This window comes from Diadema antillarum, unplaced genomic scaffold, assembly GCF_040938485.1.
Source record: "Diadema antillarum isolate AM-2024a unplaced genomic scaffold, OU_Dant_1.0 scf00000107, whole genome shotgun sequence".
NCBI lineage: Eukaryota > Metazoa > Echinodermata > Echinoidea > Diadematoida > Diadematidae > Diadema > Diadema antillarum.
The window spans coordinates 997,501-1,018,612 of record NW_027270996.1 but is presented as its reverse complement, the minus strand read 5'-3'; the positions used below and the strand labels follow the sequence as shown (position 1 = coordinate 1,018,612).

Sequence of the window (21,112 nt, the reverse complement as noted above, 5' to 3'; positions counted from 1 at the left end):
GTCAATTGTGGGAAAAGAAAAGAAAGCAAAGTCATAAAATTAGGCTATCCCCTCCCCCCCCTCTCATATCATGAGATGGGGGGGGGGGGAATTGCAGAATTTTGGGATAGCAAATGATACATCAGTTGTGCATGACTCCATAAAAAGCATTGTGTTCATGTAGACATACCGGTAGTAAATCTGCCACTCTGGACCTGTTTCAAAGGAAGGGATGTAATACTAACCGTCTCTTTTGTCGACAGACAGGAACTATAATGGCTTTGATATTCAATCTTTAGATGATGATCTATAGATGCTTGATCCTTGAGGTTCTTATCCTGCATTAGATCGTATTGAATTTAGTCATTAAGGACTAACATTGAAAAATCGAAGCTCGACGCAACATCTCTCTATTTGTCTGATGGAGCAAAATCAGCGTGGGGGTACTGTGTATTTCTCAAATGAAAGCACATCTAGTGCTTGTGTCTTGTGGAGCTTTGTCGGAGTCGGAAGCCCTTTGCTTTTCTTGCATCGATTTCAAGTCGGTGTGCAAGGTATACCGCACACAGATAGCACAATCTCAGTGCGTCAGTGCTGATTTATGAAGTGCCATTTTTTAGATCAAATGACTTGCTTTGACAAAGCTCAACATACAGAGGCGGCAGATTCCTCAACCTTTGCAGTAGGCACAGGCCGCATGTCTTAAGGTTGTGGAAAAGCATATCGATGTATACTTTGAAATATGACTCTCTGAAATGGCCAGCGAAACACAAAGTGATTTTTTTTTTTTTTACCTCCCTCGGTAATTTGTGTCGGCCTCGTGATGCCTGCTCAGAAATCTGTCCCTTTCTTCGGAAGGAAGGAATTATGAAATGAATGTTGCAAGGAGATTAAAACTTGCTGCTGGTACCATGTGGCTTGGCATCCGGTGCCAGGGGAGACAGAGATAGGAATAAAACATAGTCTCCGCAGCCCAGCACAACTGTGGACATGAGCCCAGCTGGCCAATTCAAGACCCCGCTTTTCTATTTTCGGCGGCCACGGCACTCTAAATTTAGTGACTTCCCCGTCATGGGGCTAGTTCATGTAAACACACAAACACACTCACTCATACACACACGCACATGTAGTCTCTCTTGCTTTCTTGCCCTCTCTCTCTCTCCTATTTAGTACACATGTTTCCTGCTACATTAAATATTGTATATGCAAAAGGGAGGAGATAGCTAGCCATCGGGGGGGGGGGGGGGGGGGGGGGGGGGGAGGCATGCAAGTGCTGGTAAAAAGGGGGTAGGGGTGGGGGGAAATCGCATTACTCCAGAAATAGATGACACCCCTTCATCATCATCCGGAGAGTTATAATTATTAAATGACAATAATTACGACAGCCCAATGGATATTGCTCATAGACTAAAAGACTGCACACCATTTCCTGCACCCTTTCCATGGTGTGATGAATGGCCTGGCCATTGAAGGGGGTGGGGGATGGGGCTGTTCAGGTGGTACAGAATAGCATTTGTGAGAAATTCAATGTCAAATTGGTGTACAATCTATGCTCATACATTAATTCTTCTTCTACTTGTAGATATCATGGGAACTGGACATATATTGATCAATCTACAGAAAAATATGATGGTGCTGTGGTGTGATGGCTTACAACAACAACAAACAAACAAAATTGGGATGTGATTTTATGATGTAATAATTTCATACTCATGGGTAGTATTCAAATGATGCAATTTTTCTTGGCTCTGATACTTGATTGAAGAGTTCAGAGCATGGGAGCAAAAATAAGTGAAATAGTCTGGCATTTTTTTGCAGATTATGCATCTGTAGATGTTGTGTTGTTCCTGAATAAGACCACGTCTGCTATCAAATAAAAAGGTTTCGTTTTTCATTTGTAGTATTTGAAGCATGCTCACCATACAATATCTGGCCAAGTGTTTTAAAAGTGAAAGGAATGCTAGAGGCATTTCTGAAACTGTTCAAATTATCTTTTAATGATTCTCAGTTGATCTAATTTGTGAAAAATGATATTCCTTTATGACCGTGTAATCTGTGTTTATGATTTTGGGAGCTGTAGTAAACATTAATGGATGACACAGTTACAAGATTAAAAGGAATCACACAACCATGGCTACAAAGTTGCATGTACGTGTAGTGCTCTGAACAGATTCCCGGCTTGGGCAAGGCACAAGGTCATTTGCATAAGGAGTGGAAAAAAGAGAAAGAAATAAAATGCTCAACCTGCACGTGTATTGTAAACAGATCATTATGGTGCTTGTATTCGCAAACGGTATCACGTTACTATTGGAAAGCAGGCCAAACAGTCTTTCACAATCTCGTGAAGCAAAGCCCATTCAAACCTACAATTTTACGTCGTGAAATGAGGTTTCGGATGACGGTCGAATGCATGATGCTATCTACTAAGAACAGGTGTGCAAAAATGGTCGAAAAGATCCCTCTGCAAGTGTGAAAGATGGCGCTGCATCACTTTTCTTTTTGCACGCATTCTGACAAACTGGAAATCCTTGCTTCTTGAGGAGTGTGTTTGTTCATTGTGGCAAGAGGGCCTGTTCATTAAACACAATGATTGCGATCCCCTTTACTTCAGGTCTTTCCTGACCGTGAGCACTTGACAAATTTCTTTTGCATGCTACGGCGGTGTACAATGGGGTCGAACAGATAGGTGTTCAAAGTGCACCATCTGTGATACATGGAGTTAGTCTCCAAGAAACCACTGGTTATACATCTTTAAAAACAGAAGCATAGGTACAGCAAGAAAGAAAACAACTTTTGCCGTGTATGTGAACAAGCCTACGGGAGTGACAGCGATAACCATCTGAAAAAAAAGTGTGTCATGAGGGCGCTTCAGTGTATTTTGAGAAACTGTCGGAAAGGCATTTTAGGAGGCCAGGATGCAGGGGTTACCTTGTTTTTGCTTTTTAATGAGCAGCATCTCCGTAATAAAACTTTAATGCCCATATCCCCACCAAGATTGGAAGTTTGCTCTTCATTCGTGTTATTTGTGCCCAGCTTTTCTTCTGAGTACATGTACCTACATGTATGTGTCAAGAGGTTATTTTGAGCTTTAATAGCTACTAATTATAAAGGGCTGAGAAAGTACATGTTGGCTCTTGTAACCAAAAACAAGATGTTTTGATTTGATTTTTTTTCGCAGCCCATTGCAGAGAAAGTATTCTAAGAATAACATCAAGCTGTTGAAATGTTCCTTTTTTGAGGAGCTGCAGTGCAGCCGGTACATTCGCTTCATGCCAAGTTGCCATGACAACAGTGATGATGGGAGTATGATAACATTTGTCGGTCCATTGGGGGAAACATTCTCTACTCTTGATGCTTTTGAATGGGTAAATACAGGGTGTGGCTGTAGCAAATTTCAGTCATTCATGCAAAGTAAATCTTTGAGGGAAAGAGATCCAATAGAGGTATGGAAATACAGTAACTGTAATCCTGTTAAAGGTCCTGTTTACCTTTAGGAGCAGTGATTTATAAAATGTTCAAGATATCATGTGCATTGGATGCATATGTGTAGGTCAGTCGTATCACAAAACATCCTCCTACCATATAAAAATTTCGCAATAAATCCTAAAATATAACTAAGGAGATATCACTCTTTTTCCCAATAAACCATAACTGTAGACGGTTTAGTCTGGAAACATTTTTATTATAACTATTGTTCATATTTTGTATATATTTAACAATACTTAACATTGATTATACTGAATCACATTTTTACTTTGGTTGTTTCTAATTCCAACTCACATTTTAGAACTATTTTGAAGCACTAATGTTGCGTTTTTGTTTCATTTGCAAATGGTAAATTATGCTTTTAAAAGACAAATTAACATTGGGAGAGAGGCCAGTAAGTTGTACTGTGTCTTCTTGTCATGTCTGTCTGTCTGTCTCTCTGTGTCCATCTCCATCATCTTTTCTTTACTGAGACATTGAACTCTTCTCATTCTCCAAATAGTAAACATTATATGCAGATGACATTCTGATTATCTTTGTTCTCTATCTAATATGTTTTCACCATCAGATTTGCTATCTTGAAAGTTCTTTTCCTATGTGTTTTGTATTAAAAGGCAGATTGATATTATTTTTTTTACTAAAGGTTATTTTCTTGTTGTTTATTTAATCATTCTGTTGACCAAATTAGTACAGTTAGATTTATTTGTGTTATTTTTTTAATCTTGATATCTGTTTATGTGAATTATTTAGGACAGTGTAGCAAAGTAGCATTGAGGAGCTCTTGCAGCGCATAGGATAAAGATCATTTGGATATCAAATAATTTCTTCATTCAACACATAATATTAAATTATTATCATTATTACTAGGGTACATTGATGATGTGAGTAGAATAAGATTGTCTGTGGAGTATTACTGAATCCATTTTCTAAACTAAGGTGTTCCTTTAAGATAAAATTTAACTGAGTTCTGGTCAACCCATGCTTGCAGCCATCAAATATTTCGTAATTAATCAACCACATATGCCAAATCGGTCCCCGTCGCAGATTGCTCCGAACAAGGGGGAGCAGATTGTGTAATTAGCTTTAATTAGGTGTCTTTCCTGCCATTAACCGGCGCATGCCTTTCGGCGGTCCAGGGGGGCTCTGATGCGTGCATGGTCCTGATAGGTATGATGCAGGACCAAATTTCAGGGCAAGATACGGGGGTGATCCGAAGTGAGGCACGGAGTTTGCTGCATCTAAGTGTAGCTAGAGAGCGTGACTTTGTACATTATGATGATTCAGAGAAGATGTTGGGGCCTCGCCGCATGTTTCAGTGTGTTTTGGTATGCAATTGTTTATACATGCACTCTCTTGCATTGTCATGGATATATACATTGTACATGACACTGAGCACATTTTTAGTAGGTTTGTGGTCACATGTAAATCGGGTCAGTGAGAAATTGTGAGATCTCCCCTGTAGTCTCCTATTGCCTGTTTGACCAGAACTTGCTAAACTCACTGATGTGCTCATAATAATGTTTGTCTCACTTTCATCAAACTATTTCTTTGGAAGGAAGAAAAACAAACAAACAAAGAGCAGAGAGGGAAAAATACAATGTAAGATGAAAGAAAATATGATATGCTGTTCTTTTTTGTTATGGCTAAAGATGTTGATAGGTATTGTGGCCATTTATTCAAGTAGGGAAACAATGGAAAAAGATCAAACGCTGTCAGTGTTTGATCATGCTTGCTTTCAATATGTCATTATTGCTCATTGAGAAGGAGACTTTTATTATGTGCAGGATATTTACATGTCTATGTATACAAACTGTACATTTCCAATAGCTTTGACAGAGAGTTGTAGTTCATAATGTAGGACAATATCCTGTTCATGTGTGCCATGTATATTGTGAATGAAGTACAAGGGTGGTATTCTGAACACTGTTTTAACTCTGTTGTAACTTCTGTTGTAAGTCTGCCAGTTACAACACTGCTTAAAAGCAGTTTTAAATCGGTATTCTGAGAACTGTTTTAACAGTGTTCTATAAGTTGTGAAAACCACACCCACGGCATTAATCATATCCAATAGGAAATGTTGTTAGAAGTAGCAACAAAGACATTTTAACCAATAAGATTGCTCTCTTTTTTAAAATGCACCTTGCTTTAACTATGCGCATTTTAACAAGCGCTCATTCTGTGGTGTGTGCACAAACTGACAATGGTATGCAAAGGCAAAGAGAGCGTGAGATACATTTACAACATATACACAGTTACAACAGAGTTTAAAGTGGTGTTCAGAATACCTATTTGTTACAACAGACTGTAAAACAGAGATACATGTATTAACAGTTTCAGAATACCACCCCAGTATGTTTGAGCCATACATTGTAGGTAATGAAACAAAACGTTAGAATATTCTAGAAAGTTTTGTTTACTTGAATTCAGCAGAGTAAATTGGATGCCGATCTGGCCAGGGAAATACCAAACGGTAAAATGCAGTGTAATTTGCTACGGAAAAGATCTATGGGGATTTTGTGTTTTTACTCGGGTCGCTGAAAGTGAGAACCTACTTATAATGACCCTTCGTGTGCTTTCAGTGCTGATTGGCACCAAAAACCATGTAGCATTTTACACCGGGTCTAGTGTCCGTGGAACAGGGAGAGTTAACCCTCTCATGTATTCTATTTCTCCCTTCTTGCGACTGTCGTCTCTTCCACCCATAGCCGTGTTGAACCCCGCCGCCTTCGCTGCTGCCCGAGGCTTGGGCGCCCTTGTGCGGAACATCCTGGACATGCAGCTGCTGCGGATCAACGAGGCCGTCATGCTCACGCTCCTCCATCTCCTCAACCACCCCGCCAGCCGCCGCTTCATCCGCTTCAAGGTCGACCTCGAGGTGAGTGATGGGGAACGCTGTTCCATCTTCCCGTCATCGTCTGTTGGGCCTACGGAGAAGAATACGCCTCTTCTCGGAATTCCGACTTTCTGATCCGAAGGCGGCAATTGACTGTGAAATAGACAGTGCTAAAGGGAAGCTGCACGCTGTGTTTAAGTTGACATTTGACGATGCAAATTTCGAACAATGAAGTTCATAAAACAGGGCAGTAACAGTTTCCATGAAATCTTGCAAAATGTATGAAAGTTGTACACAGTTAGAGGTCAGAAATTAGTCCTGGCAGTCACCACCACATACAATGCAACTTGGAGGCTATTCATAAATCATTCCTTTTCAGTAAGTAATGCACTCGTACATCTCCTGTACTGTAACCCTCTCCCCTGTATGAATTCATTGCTGAATTGGTTACATTGAGTAAATCAATTGATATGACTTTAATTCGTTGTTCATAGATTTTTCTAATATGTTTAAATGAATTTTTTCTGTGATCAAATGTGTGCAAATATTGCTGTCATTCATAAAACATGATTAAATAGTAATGTGAAATACAGTGTAATCATGAGCAATCCTACTGTACATTGTATCCCCACCCATGGTGGATGCTACTGGTCGATCCTGCATAACATAACAATGTTTTTTGTAGGATTGTTACCAAGCATTCTTTTTTATGTTCCCAAACACTCCAGCTTTACATATAGTGGTCTGCTGTGGTTGCTACATGTAGGAGTTAAAGAGAAGAATGTTTGTGGTTGAAAATGTGATAAGTAAAGCTGTTCATATTTCTTGATGTCAGCAACAAATGCGCAATACTTTGCCTCTGTCTACAGGTGTGAGCATTAATCTTTAATTTCACATTACAGTCTAGTCTGTAGAATAGTTTTTGATACTCATGAGGATGGTAACCAGTATTGAGTTTGGTTCATGACTCCACATTTCTTTTTCTCTTTTTTTCTCCATACAGCAAGTAATAGCTCCCTACACAGACTTCAACTACAGACACACCGGGGAATCCCCAGAATCTCAAGCCAGGTAAGGTACCCCCCCCCCCCCTTTGCCCCCTCTACTTTCTCTCCTTCCCCCTCCTTCTCTGTCTGTGTCTCTTTTGTTTCTTTTCCATTCTAATACCTTTCTCCCAGCAGCAAAGCCTTGTCAAGATACTCTTGTGCCCTGGGATGACCTAAACCTAGACATTATTGGGGTGTAGCCAGGACACTCATGCATCAATAGTGGGCAGCTGTGTACCCATGCTCTGTGGGCTAACCAATTTGAGATTATTTCATGAAGTTTATACACTGCAGTCATGAATAGTTATACCTTATCTGACTAATTCTGCTTGAACACCTGACATTGAGAGTGTGAGAATCTCTCCGTCCATTTGAGATCGCACATTCCCTCTTATTGCCATTGTTTAGTTGTAGCACCTTTAAGTTAATGTGGAAACTTGTAGAAAGCCATATGAGTGTAACCACCAACTCCCAACAAAAAAAAAAGTTTTTAAATGGAGGAGTTCCCTAATCCACTTGTTAGATTGACAGTACAGATATGATATTCAGAATTTGGTTTAGCATAGCCATAAAATCTATCGTACCGAAGGAAGAATATGTCGCTCTGCTTTGCATCTTGCCATTCATGGATCATATGCCTTCTTCTACCCCCCCCCCCCCCACCCCCACTGTTGTGTAAATGTATTAGCTGTACTTACACCGTAGCTTGTAATACTATTCTATGCGCTTTGTATTAACTCTTCACAACTGTTGAAACTGCTGGAAACTCTAATTGTCTTCATACATGTATGAATTTTTGCAAATATGATATCTGAAAATGAATTTTCTATTTCAGATCTTATAATTTATTTCTTTGCCTTGTTCCTTTACTGACATTGCATGACATCAATCAGCGCTGTTTTCTTTGTATGTAATTATTACCATAATTTAGCACACCATACTTACTCTTATCATTGTTCACATTTTTTAACCATTTCCACTCAACTTGCAGTGAGAAGGAGGCGCTATACCAGGCAAGCCGCATGGCCATCATTACTCTACTGAGATCGTGGCCAGGTGAGTACTCAACTGGGTCGAACGATTCAGTCCGTTGGTGGGAGGTACTTGATGTCAAGTAGGGTGAATGAATGTGAACGCTTTGTAGCTTTCATGTGTAATGACCTTTGCAAGATTTGGTTCTGTCATTGCTGAAAAAAAAATAATGTGTGTGTGTGTGCACCGGAGACACATACAGTACATTGTGACTGAAAATACTGTCTGGGCCAAATCCTCTTAACAACTGACATTGTTGAAGTCTGGACGTATGTAGGACGCCTACTTAGACAGCAAAATCCCTTCCGATGTTAAGGACCGGATGACATCATGTCTGTTTTTGACAGCAAGATGAGTATTGTGCACTGATGTTACTGCTATCAGCTAGAAGACCCTTCCCCTTCCCCTCACTTATCCACCCCTTCCACTCCCCTACCCCTTCTCCTCCCCTACCCCTTCTCCTCTCTACCCCCTACCCCCTCCCTGTCTGTATGATCTAAAACCCCAGTATTAATGGTGGTCTTCTCATGTGTCCACTGCAAGTCAAGTACAGTGTTGTTTGTAGCCTCTTGTAGATGAGTGGACAAGTGCCAGGCAGACAGACAGATATATAGAGAAAGAGAGAGGGAGAGAGAATTAGATAGCTATCTTATGATATTCATTCACAAGGGTAGTAGTTGCTTGCTTGATTGCAAAAAATTCAGGAATTATTGTCATTGCACGATTATTTCTTTGTTGTTGTCAGACAAGGTTTTAAGAGTCATATTAACAAACCAATATTCATATAGTGCCTTTTCTGTACAGACTCAAAGTGCTTCAACAAAATACAAAAAAAAAAAAACCAAGCACAATATTTGCTAAACAAAAGAGAGAAAGAACAAAACAAAACAAATAAACGATGACTCTAAACTTTAATATTAGTATCTTTACAATCTGTCTTTGCAATCAGTTTTTCAGTTCTAATGCATCAAGCGGCACCGCAGGCTCAGAAGTGAATATTCTATTTCAAGAGGAGACTACTTTGGATTTGTTTAGACCTAGATTGGCCCAAAAGGAAAGCTCCATGAAATATTAAGTGTAGCAGATACACAGTATATGAGCGCAGAATTTAAAGGATTCATCCAAATCAGAAAATATACCATGTGCACGTGTATGTGCAAAGTGTTCCAACATTGTAATTTTGAAAAGAGAGAAGAAGACGTGTTGGATGTTGTACCTGTCAGCTCATAGGACTGACAGGAGATTATAAATCTGGTCAAAGTCTGAATGGCATGGCACCCTGTAATGTCGGTTTAGAACCGGGAGGGGCATAACTAAACAGATACTACTACTTCTGTCATGTCTTTTTTTCGGGGGGGGGGGGGGGGGTGGATGGGAGTCGGATGGCAGTCTTTCAGATTATTTTGCATGAGCAGAAGAGAAGAGCGCAGATTTCCATTATGTTTCATGGTACTTTTATTTTATTTGTTTATCTTATCCCGAGAAGTCTGTAATAGGCTGCAGTTCCTTTTATACCGATTAAGCCCTTTTCGCATGAATCGGAATCCTTGAGCTCACGCATGAAGAATCATGACTAATGACTAGATCAGTTCAGCTCCCAAGAGCAAGAGTACATCAGGCTTATATGTAAGTCACGTTCACACATACCCAGAATTTAGTGATTTTTGAAAAGTGATTTTTTGCAACGCATTGCGAAAACCATTTACTTCTTATGCTTGGACACACACAAAACAAAGGTTAACTCATCTGTTAAATGGGTCCAACATGATTTTTTTTTTCTTTTCAGAAACTCTCACGGTAATTTGCTTGCATTGCATGTGTAAAGGGTATGCAAAGAAACCATCATTTTTTATTTTTTTTTATCCCATAATGCAAGTTGCCACACTTGGTCTGCACCCTCAGGTTCTCAGGGTGATACTCCTGTTTTTTATTGTTTAGGTGTGCATATTCTGCCAAACGATTTGTTGTTGTTGTTGTTTTTTGCTGGGTGTGAACGGTGACAAATTTTTTTGGGTTTTTTTGCCTTGCAATACAAAACTTGATAATTCCTGTGTGCAAATGCAGTTAAAGAGACAAGAAAAGAGGAAAAAGACAGGAGCAACAGAAAAAAAAAAACTTTCTAGACCACGGTAGTCACTTCTCAGATCCCCTTTGCTGACACCCTGCATTCGAAGGGTGCTTACCCCTTGCGTTCGAAGAGTGCTTACCCCTGCGGCTTCCAAGGTCCCCAGGGACAAGGCCTCCTTGAGATCTTATTATCTATTAAGAGAAGCAGTCATCGCCGCTCTCGTGCATGAAGCTGTATCTGAATTTTCCCCGAGGTATATCATGCGCAGAAGATGCTTGGTGTCCGAATAGCTTTTGGAGAACAGCATCTCCAAATAATCTTTCGTCGTGTTGTTTTCCTGACAGAAAGGGGAGAATTTTGCATGTACTTTTCAGTCACATTCATTTTCATTGCCTGGAGATATTTTACTCTCTCTCTCCCTTCTCTCCACCCCCCCCCCCCCAGTTTCCTTTCTTCTGTAATGTTGTTGTCATACCTGTGATTCAAGCTTGGTCACTCATGTTTTGTGGTGTGGAGCTGACATGAGCGCACCGCAGTGTAGGATATCTTTAGATGGTACTCATTTGAAGGCTGATTATACGCTTTATGTCCAATACATTCTGGCCAGATGATCAATTTTCTTCTCTCTCTCTCCCTTATGACATCGACTTCTAAGCTCAATGCTACAATCTCCCAGCATTCTATAGCTACCAGGACATACAGGGAGAAGAAATGATTACCCACCTTTATATGATTCCTTCTCTCTCTCTATCTTTCTCCCCTTTTCTCTCTTCAACTCTCTTCCTTCCCTGTACTATAGTGTATATCAAATTTAGGTTGTATCAATGGTTGTATCCGCTCTCGTACGCATACGAGTACCATGATAAAAATGAAATGTTAAAAGGTGTGCTGCTTTGCATAGATACTGTTGTATCAAAATGTATTCAAAACTGAATTACACACCCTGTATCGTAGCACTACACTGTATGAGTACTACTGAATGTTTTTGTATATATTTCTCTACCCAAGCTTCAAAAGTCATGCCAAGATTGGAGTGTAAGACAAAATGCTGTCAAAAGGTCACAGATACGCATCGTTTTGTCTCCGGCCGGCCGCATGACTCGGCGTCATAGACAAAGATAAAGCCGCGAGCCAGCGCTCTGTCATCCACCTTATTTTGTCTGAGGGCCGCTCACGGCGAGCATCACGTTCATTGAATCACGGTCATTAAAGGTGGAATAGTGGCTTGGCTGTTGTCCAACAGTCAATAATTAAGTCGAGTGAAGTATGTAATGCAAACTCCTTTTATCGGAGCTGTTTTGTTTCAATACCTGTAACTCTGTAGCAAGGATATAAAAGCAGCAGTATCCCTCTCTTGGGAGAAAAAAAAAATGAATGACAGTCAGTTGATTTAGAATGTATTACTTTCACATAAAACTCATAAGGTGCTAGATACTCTTTGCTTTGATGGTACAGCTCCTCCTCCCCCCCCCCCCCCCCCCCAAAAAAAAAAAAAAAATGAGGGCTTTATTGCCTTAGGTACTTTTGTCATTCATGTGAGCATGTGCACACATGTATTTCAGGTCTTTCTTAAACATGCAATTTTTTAATGGTTTGTCTGAGTTTTTATTTATTTTTTTTTGTTGTACTTGGGTTAAAACAAGAGTATTATAAGCTTTATGGACTTTGTACTTGACTTTGGGTGCACTTTTATGATTCTCTGGGGACACTAGAGTTGTGTCGAGGGCTGATGTTCGAGTTTGTAATATCATTTTACTTGAAGTGGATCCTTTGGGACTGGCCAGTTGTGATAGGGGTCTGGGGGAGGACGGTGGATTGATGATGTAGAGTCTGTCGCACTTCTGGTCTCATGATTTGATGACGTAAGGCTGTGTGCGCATGCCATTTCGAGATAGCAGAACGCAGGGCAGTGGAGAAGGAAGGGGGCGGGGGTTGGGGGCGGGGGAGGGGGAGACACGGCGATGTGACTCGTGTAGTTGGTCTGTTACCATGGCCGCTCTTGACCGATGGCCATGTGGTGGTAAGATAGAAGGAATGCCACGCATTTTAGAGTTTCGTGCGTAGCAAGATCATGTGACGGGGATCTTCACCAGTCACAGGCTGTGACATGGTGAAAAGTGGTGGGCTGAATGAATGAATGAATGACTGACTGAATGAATGAGTGAACAAACAGGAATGATTGAATGAACCCTCAAACTCTCAATATTTGCCACCAAAAAATATCAAAAGCTGAAATACTAATAAGTCCTGTTGGTATTACCACATATCAACATGAAACATGAAAGGTTGGATGTAGGAATGTACGTAATACATCCATTCATGGATATATGGAACAATTTAAAGAGTCCTCATTTTTATTTACCTTTGATATTCCTTTTAATTTGGTATGAAACTTTTAATTCTTTTAAAGGGTTTTTAAAAAAAGTGCTACACGATGGTAAAAGCAAGGAGAAAGTAAAATCATGGTTTTACTTTGTACATATAAATCATCCTTTTTATTTGTGGCGTCAAACTAGTCACCATGGAATAGTGGAACAGTACATTCTTGTTTTTCTATTGTAGATGATAAGTGATGCAGTTCATCGGAAGGGAAAGAATAACTTCGAGTTACGTTTAGTAGGCCAATTTTTGGTATCACACTAGTCACTCCCTGTGCAGTGGCAGGGAAGTCCTGTGACTGGCCTTGGTGCTGTGAAGTCGTGCAGAGCCGTCGCGTGCGTGTCCACTTTAAAGATTTGATTGTATCAGGAAATGGGGCTTCTTCTCCCCCCCCTTGTGTGTGTGTGTGTGTGTGTGTGTGTGTGTGTGTGTGTGTGTGTGTCTGTGTCTCTTGGTCTCAGGTGTGTCCCTTTAATTTGTTTGTTTGTTTGGGTGGCGTGACTCAGTGGCAGTGGACCGCTTCGCCATCGCGCTGCCCGGAGCCATAGCCGGAGCCACGGGCAAGCCAGGGCTTCCTGACCTGGGGGGTGGAAGTGATTAATTTGGGCAAAACTGGGCATAGGATAATGTGTGTGTGTGTGTGGAGGGAGGGGGGGGGGGGGGGAGGGAGATGGGGGGCAGAAAGAGAGAGAGAGAGAAAGGGGATGGGAAGGGGATGACAACATCCTGAAGATTCAGCTTCCTTGTGCTTCTCCTAAATGAGCAAATTTTGAAAAATTTCTTTCTGATTTTGTTCAGATTTATAAATTTAGCTGTAAGTTCCATCTAATCCTCTTCAAACTGATATGCAGTAAGCAGTGTGTGAAGTGCAAATGTGCCTATTTGATGACAAAATGATAGTTTTGAGAACAATATTCCTCCAGGACGTGATGTATTAGTGAGACAAGTCACAGCTACATTGTACATTGTATAGGGAAGGGATAGAGAGTTAAAACATTAAGATTCTGTCAGAAAAGTTTTGTGTGTGTGTATGTGTGTGTGTGTGTGTGTGTGTGTGTATGTGTGACTTTAACAGTTTTAATATGTAGCAGTTGTACGGTGGTATTAAACTGGTAATGATATGCATCTGTGGGTTGTGAAGGGGAAGGGGTCATAAAAAATTGGGGTACGCACACTGTATTATAGTTTGTCGGGGGACTCTAATTGAAAAATGTTTATGTGTGGTCATCTGATGGTGAGTCAGGAGACATCAGACACCCAGGAACTGTTGCTGTTTGTTTCTACACCTTTTTAATTCATCCGCAAAAAACTCACAAGGATGGTCGGCACAGCAACGAGAAAGATGTCCGTGATGTTCGTCAATTTTTCCTTTGTAGACCAGTATAGTCCAGCTCCACGTCATAGTCTTTTGATGAAGGAAATTAATCTGTGTACGGACGTGGTCATATTTTTTTTCGCAACTGATTGACAAATTGCCCTACATCTACTTGTTCATATTTTATGCATCCCCATTCGATGCAGGCTGATCCAGATAACCAGAAATCTTCCCAAAATCTTGCACATCATAGCATTAACGAAATTGATATTTTAAAGGCAGAACGTAGTTTCCATACGCCTGAAGACACTGAAGAAACTTGCTCTAAAGATGGGCACATGCGCACATTAAAGAAGTGTGTGAAATCAGCTGCAATATTGTGATCTTAGCTGAGTAACGACTGAAATGCATAGAAGTTTTTCTTTTCTTTTCTAATCTTTCACCCTTGTAGAATGTTTGGTAAAATTTAGTGTTGACAGTAAGATGAGGATAGGATGATCTGCAGTAAATATATCAAATCAAATCATATCAAATCAAGATTACTCCAAGATTTTTATGGGTTACTTCACAAATTGCTTGGTATTTGTGTGACTTTCCATAATGACACTGTGCTGGGGCATGTTTTTTTTTTTTTTAAATTCTGAACATCAGTGTTAGAAACCATTTGCGCCAGGCTAGTTTACAATGTATCTCTAGATTAACCCCCCCCCCCATTGAAAAGTGTTGTTTAATTACCAGTTGCTATACCCATCCAACCCCATACCTTTTTCAAACCTCTAAAATTACCAATTGCCCTATTTCATACTTATTTAATTTATTATATGCCAAGTATCTATATAAAGCTCACATTTCTCCATTGATGACACATGACCAGTATCCTTTGCTTAGTGTGTGTTACTCAGTATAATTACCTTCATCATAGATGACCTTGAATAGCCTTATGCGTGCAAGTGAGGAAAACAAATCAAATTATAAACTTCCCATAAACAAGTAGCTTATTTGTGTGTGTATGTGCGTGTGTGTGTGTGTGTGTGTGTGATGTGTATGTAAACAGAGAATGATATGAAGGATTATATGATATAACCTTGATTTGCTTGATGTGAAGTATTCCACTCGAAGGCTAAAGTTGGTTTAGGGATCCCATTGTATGACAATTCCATCATGCAAGATTACACATGTGAAAGGGTGCCACTGTTTATGTTGCAGAGAGAAAGGATGTTGTTGCTTGTATAGGTGGAATCTGTGGTTGGATATGCCGCTATCATCATCATAAAAGATCACTGGTACTGGTGAGAAAGTGTGCTAATGAGCACGTAGTCGTATGATGAAAGGAGATTGTATTTGGTAAAGGTAGAAGCTACAGAATTGTATAGTACAATGTGAGTGTAAGAGGTCAGTTCCATTATCGTCATACAATATTACATGAGTGAATGTGCAATGCCAGGCGTTTATATGTACACAATGAAGGGACCTTATTACTCCATGAATGTACGGTAGAGAGGGATTTTTGCATTTCATTCACTTTTATGTGATCTATACAAAATGGGATTGGGGGCTTAGACGATGTTTTCAGAAAAAATAATGTTTTCCTGTGGAAAATAAATTGTGTAAGGTCAGTGGATTCATGAACATGACATTTTTGAGAGAAATATCATTGTTCCGTCGTCATGGTGATGAAACTGAGAAGAATCCACGACGTCTGCGAAAATGGCTGGAGCAATTTCAAAAAGTGTGAGTCTGCTCTTGTTAAGTTGTAGCCAAATGGGGATTAGTGAATCTTTTGTGCATGATGCAGTCTGTTGCAAAATTTGACAACACTCTTCAAATACCAAATGCAATTATTCGGATGAAACACGCTACACTACACCACACCACGCAATTCAGTGTTTTAAGGCACATCTTCTGGTTGTGGCAGAAGCTCTGATGTCACAGTCCCTATCATATGGGTGCATCTCACCTGCTGATCCTTCTACTACACTTCACCACATCCACTGGAAAGCATAGCAAAGGTAGACAGCAGCCTTAAAACAAAACAAAACAAAACAACATCAATAGTAGAAAAGTAAAAGTGTTAGACATTGCCTCGCAGACATTATTGGAGTTTGTAAAGTACCGCACGTGGCAAACCAGCTTTGCTGCAGTCACATGCAACTGCTCAACTTACGATTCTGAGAAGTAGTTAAAAACAAAATGGATAGAGCAAAATAATATGTAAAGTGATAGACCAAGGCCATATCAATAAAAAGCTGTTAAACTGTAACAGCCACTGCAAATGATACCTTTGTGATGCTATACTAGAGAGACGGTAGCGCAATACTCTTGTTACACAACCTGGATTTTTATTGAAGTTCATTCCTGCATCAACGATATTCATTTCATTTCTTTATTTCACGCCATATAATATATTTCCTGTTGTGCAAGTTTATGTAAGTTGTAAATCCATGCACATGTTATTTTTTTGCCTGTATTTTTCCTTCCTTTTTTTTTTTCTTACTGTGAATCCTGTCAATATTTTTATGGGGTACTATTACCACTCAAACAAGAAATCGTGATATCGAATACAAAGGCATGAAATTATAAGAGCGGATCAGAGACTTTTTGGTGAAATATGACCACGGTTGATGTTATATCACTTCTGTCTCTCAAGGTACATTGTAAGCCTTTCTGTCATGATATTATATCAGTACCTGAAAGAGTGAACTCTTGATTATACAAAATTGGTTCACTTGGATGAAAAGAAAACCAAAAAACCCAATGTTCATTTTGTGAATGAAATAATTGCTAACTTCATATCTTTCTCAGAAGTGGAAGTCTGGGTCATGCCAAAGTGCCCACACTCGAAGGAAGATTTACCCCAAATATGGTTTCTCTGATTTCAATGAATGGAGGAATATTAATAGAGGATTTTAGTACAATTTGAGGATAATATGACAGTCCAATTAAAATGATTAATTTTGGTTAAATCCACATACTGTTAACACTGAGTAAGAAGGCTCTAGGAATTTGTTGCATGTCTGCCACAGTAATGGGAAAATATTTAATACAATACAGTTAAGGAGATTATTTTTTTTTTCTGTCATGCTGTAGTAGAAGAGCACTGGACATACCTCCTCCTCCTTCAGAAGGCAGGGAAATAATACTACCTTTAATGTATAATGTCAGTACCAAGTTTAGGAATGTGCTCTTTGTAAACTAAAAAATCTTGTGAAATACCAACGAACTTCACTTTTCCTGAAAGAGGACTCTTTTGTCAAGAGAGCTCAAAATATGTCAAGACCATAGTCAGTACAGATAGAGTGAATTCAGACCTTTTTCTGCAGCAGCAGCAGCAACAACAACAACAACAACAGCAACAGCAACAACAACAATATCCAGCTTACCAGTATCTAATATTCCGTCAACGTGCATGTGCCAAATGCATTTCAGTGCTTGGAATCCAGTCTGCATGCATTAGGTTTTCCCGTGTCAAGCAGTCGTGAGGCAGAGTTTCTATTGTCCGGAGCAATTTTGTGGTATAGAGATGCATAGAATTTGAATATTACAGTAATAGTAGACCCGTCTATTGAAGCTCTTTATGCTGCTCCATTCCTTTACTACCTGCCCACCATGAGTTAAAGTCTCAAAAAGTATGTATCATATTCCGCAAATTTGAATATACTACCTCAAAAGTGCTATACTCCATGATTTCACTGACATTGCCTTCAAATTGTCACTGCTGTCAAGTCAAGAAATGGTATATTTGACCCAAATGCTTTAAGCAATATGCTGAATATGCAATGAAAAATTTGCAAAGTGAAACAAATTTTGTCTTTTTTTTTTTCATCATGCCTTACCCCCATCTGTTCTGAGCTCCTAAAAAAAAGTTGAGATTCCAGACTATGTAGACATTAGCTGAAATTTGTGTTTTATTTCTTTTTAAAGAAATTGTGAGGGTAGCTTGTGATGAGGAGTTTTGTATTAGTATTCTCAAAGTGTGATTGCTTCAAGAAGTTTCTCATTGCACAGCATTGTGTATTTTGGTCTGTCATGTGTAGGATTAGACTTGTGCACCAGGGCTGTAAATGAAAACTAGACTGCTTGTGTCTTACAATTTGATTGGTATGATAGTAACATCAGTGTCATACCAGCCATCAAACATTATCAATTCTTTTCTCATTATCATCATATCAGGCAAGTCGAAACAAACTGTGGTTGTTTAACAGAGAGAGAGAGACGTTTTGATATCACAGCTGTTGGATTTTATTTTGTCCCAAAGCCATCACATGAGGAAAAGACAGTTGAGCATATGATTCTAAATCCAGAGACTCCAACCCCAAGCACCTTCTGATCTGGAGATTTTCCCACCTGAAACCCCTAGCAAATGGGAGACTCTAAGGGTCTAAGGGCCAGGGTCTAGGGTTCTAGATGCTCTCTCGTGCTATCTAAGGCTTACTTTTCAACATACGATGGCAATAAGTAAGAAATCCTTTCCAACGGGAGACACAGAGCCCAGGGCGGGAGAAATTAAATCTCAAGCGGGAGAACGGGAGATTTTGCAAAAATGGGCTTTCGGCGGGAGATCTCCCATCGAAAGCGGGAGAGTTGGAGTCTCTGTAAATCTCTTCAGATCAAGATGCCAAACTGGAGTACAATACAAGTGGTCTAGTCCAGAGTGGGTCTGGGAAACCTTGGTTGAAACCTTACCTTCATGTATCATTGCTACATGTTTTCAAGTGCATATGTCTGAAAGACTAGTTTACGAGAATATGAAACTATGCCGCAGTTTGTGGGATGCTTTATGTGAGGTATTCAATCTATTCCACTTGCGTCATGGATTAAATCATTATGATGCCTGTAGGTTTTATATTGAAGCAACACCGTACAATATCTTTGAGGCAGTGCTGACCTTGATTTGAAGTACACTGGACAGCCCAACTGACTGCTAATGGTCTGTTCCTAGCATATTACTAGCCTTTCCTTAAAGGCAGCCCATTTGGTATGCCCCCCTCCCCTCCTACCAAAGTGACAGTCTCTACAAACTCTGGTCTCAAGTCAAGCCTATTTCTATAAATTATATCCACTTAGGGTTGCAGACACACAGATGTACCCATCAGCTCTACATGTTGAGCATATCATATGAACATCATTCCTCTCTTTGTAAGCTGATGCTTTCGTTTGACTTTGTACAGTGTATTGGTTGATAGAGTAATTTCCCGTAGTCTTGTAGCAAGGCAAGGATGGGGGGGGGGGGGGGGGGTGAAGTCCATGCTCTCTGCTGGGCCAGTGCCAGTGAAACTGAGCCAACTCGTGAAGTGAGCCAGGAGCCGAGCGAGGGGGTTCCCCTTCCTCCACCTTGACTGAGCGATGTCATCAAGCCAATGGCATGCCAGCCAGGAGTGGTAACTACATGCTCACATGTGATATTCAGATAAATGTAACATTTTTTCCCCATTATATTTGGTATATAAAACAAATATTGACTGCTTTTATTAGGGAGCAATGTTGATCTTATTCCCCCTTGGGATCTCAACTCTATGCTGCAACTCTTGGAGTGCACTGCTTTCGGTTATAGCATCTAGTTAAGATCCCTGGGGAGATTAATGATATCAACAATGCCCCGAAATATCTGTATATTATATAATCTCCCTTCCTCTACTTTTGTTTTGATTTCTGTTTTTCGTATTACATTTTGTATGTCTTCTTATGGCATCATGAGGGACATCAGAGGCCCATTCCAATTACCCACAGTTACCATGGCGATAATAATAATGCTCCGAAGGTATATCGGTTGATCGCTGATGCATGAATTATTGCAGTCATCAGAAAATGCCCCAGATCTTGTCACCCTGACTGTAGATCAAGTACCCCCCCCCATTTCTTTGTGTTTAGAGGAGCATGTGCAATGTATTCCAAAGCCACATTCTCAGATCATTCTGTATTTAATCAAAACACTTTGATTAGAAAAGTCAGTAGGTCATTATAATAAGACTATGCCATTTATTTTTTTTCTGTCATTTTGCTTTAATTTTAATCGTACAGTAGATCAATGTTTTATGGATTTGATATATATTTGATAGAGCGAATTGATATGTTTTTTATGGATTTGTTATCCAGTACGTGTGATATTTATAATTAAATCATTTTGTACTGTGCACCAAAAAAAAAATATAAAGGAGCTCTAGCAGTGTAGTAGAATAAGTACATAACGTAGATGTAATTTCTGTGTTCAACAAACGATTTTATCGTCATTATCATTATTATCTTGTTCCAGTATTGCAAGCAATTTACAGTGTTTGTATTATCAAAGGTGTAGCTATGGAAGTAGAAAATAGAGCAATGCCATGAAGTGCATGAGATCGTACTGATGCCCGTATCAAAGCTTGCAGATACCTTCAAGTTGAAGATGATATACACTGTACACTCAAACCTGTTTTTAGTGGTTACCTATCTTTAAAAACGACCTGTTTATACAGACCCCTAACAAATTTCCAGTCATTCCACTGAAAAGAAAAGACAAGAATAATGACTAAGCGTTTGAATCATGTCAACTAGAATTGTGGAAGATAGCTGTGGTCGACTTGACCAGGGTATTCTGCACAGCAATGAAACGTGCCTGCATTTTGGTGGGGTGACGTCATATATGTAGCTAGCCCCTGAAATCCGCACCCTGGTCAGACCTTAAAATTGCGCTTTACATGAAACGCCGGGCAGTGACAGTATTTATAGCTCATCCCGGCGTTAGTCAGTGGTGACTCCCGAAACCTCAACTCTGAGTGGGCAAAAGGGAGGCTGTTCGGGAACGTTGAGGTGATATGGTCCGCTCTGAAGCGTCTCTCTCCCCGTTGCCGCGAAATCTGACTCGCTTCCTTGGTTGTTACTTTCTTCTATAATAATGGAAATGACTGTGACTGTTGTAATGACCCAAACGGGAAAAATCAGAAAACACACACAAGAGGGCTTGGATCAATGCATTGTGACAAGATCAAACTAAGTGA

The 21,112-nt window shown here is 39.9% G+C and overlaps 1 protein-coding gene across 1 annotated transcript in view; it reads left to right on the top strand.

Moving 5' to 3' along the window:
* The window catches only part of LOC139719186 (rapamycin-insensitive companion of mTOR-like), a 144,393-nt gene that overhangs the window by 86,591 nt on the left and 36,690 nt on the right, over window positions 1–21,112 (top strand). The window contains exons 7-9 of the mRNA XM_071630617.1: window positions 6,171–6,340; window positions 7,302–7,369; window positions 8,336–8,400. Coding sequence (XP_071486718.1) covers window positions 6,171–6,340; window positions 7,302–7,369; window positions 8,336–8,400 — 303 coding nt within the window. The remainder of the gene's footprint in view (window positions 1–6,170; window positions 6,341–7,301; window positions 7,370–8,335; window positions 8,401–21,112) is intronic.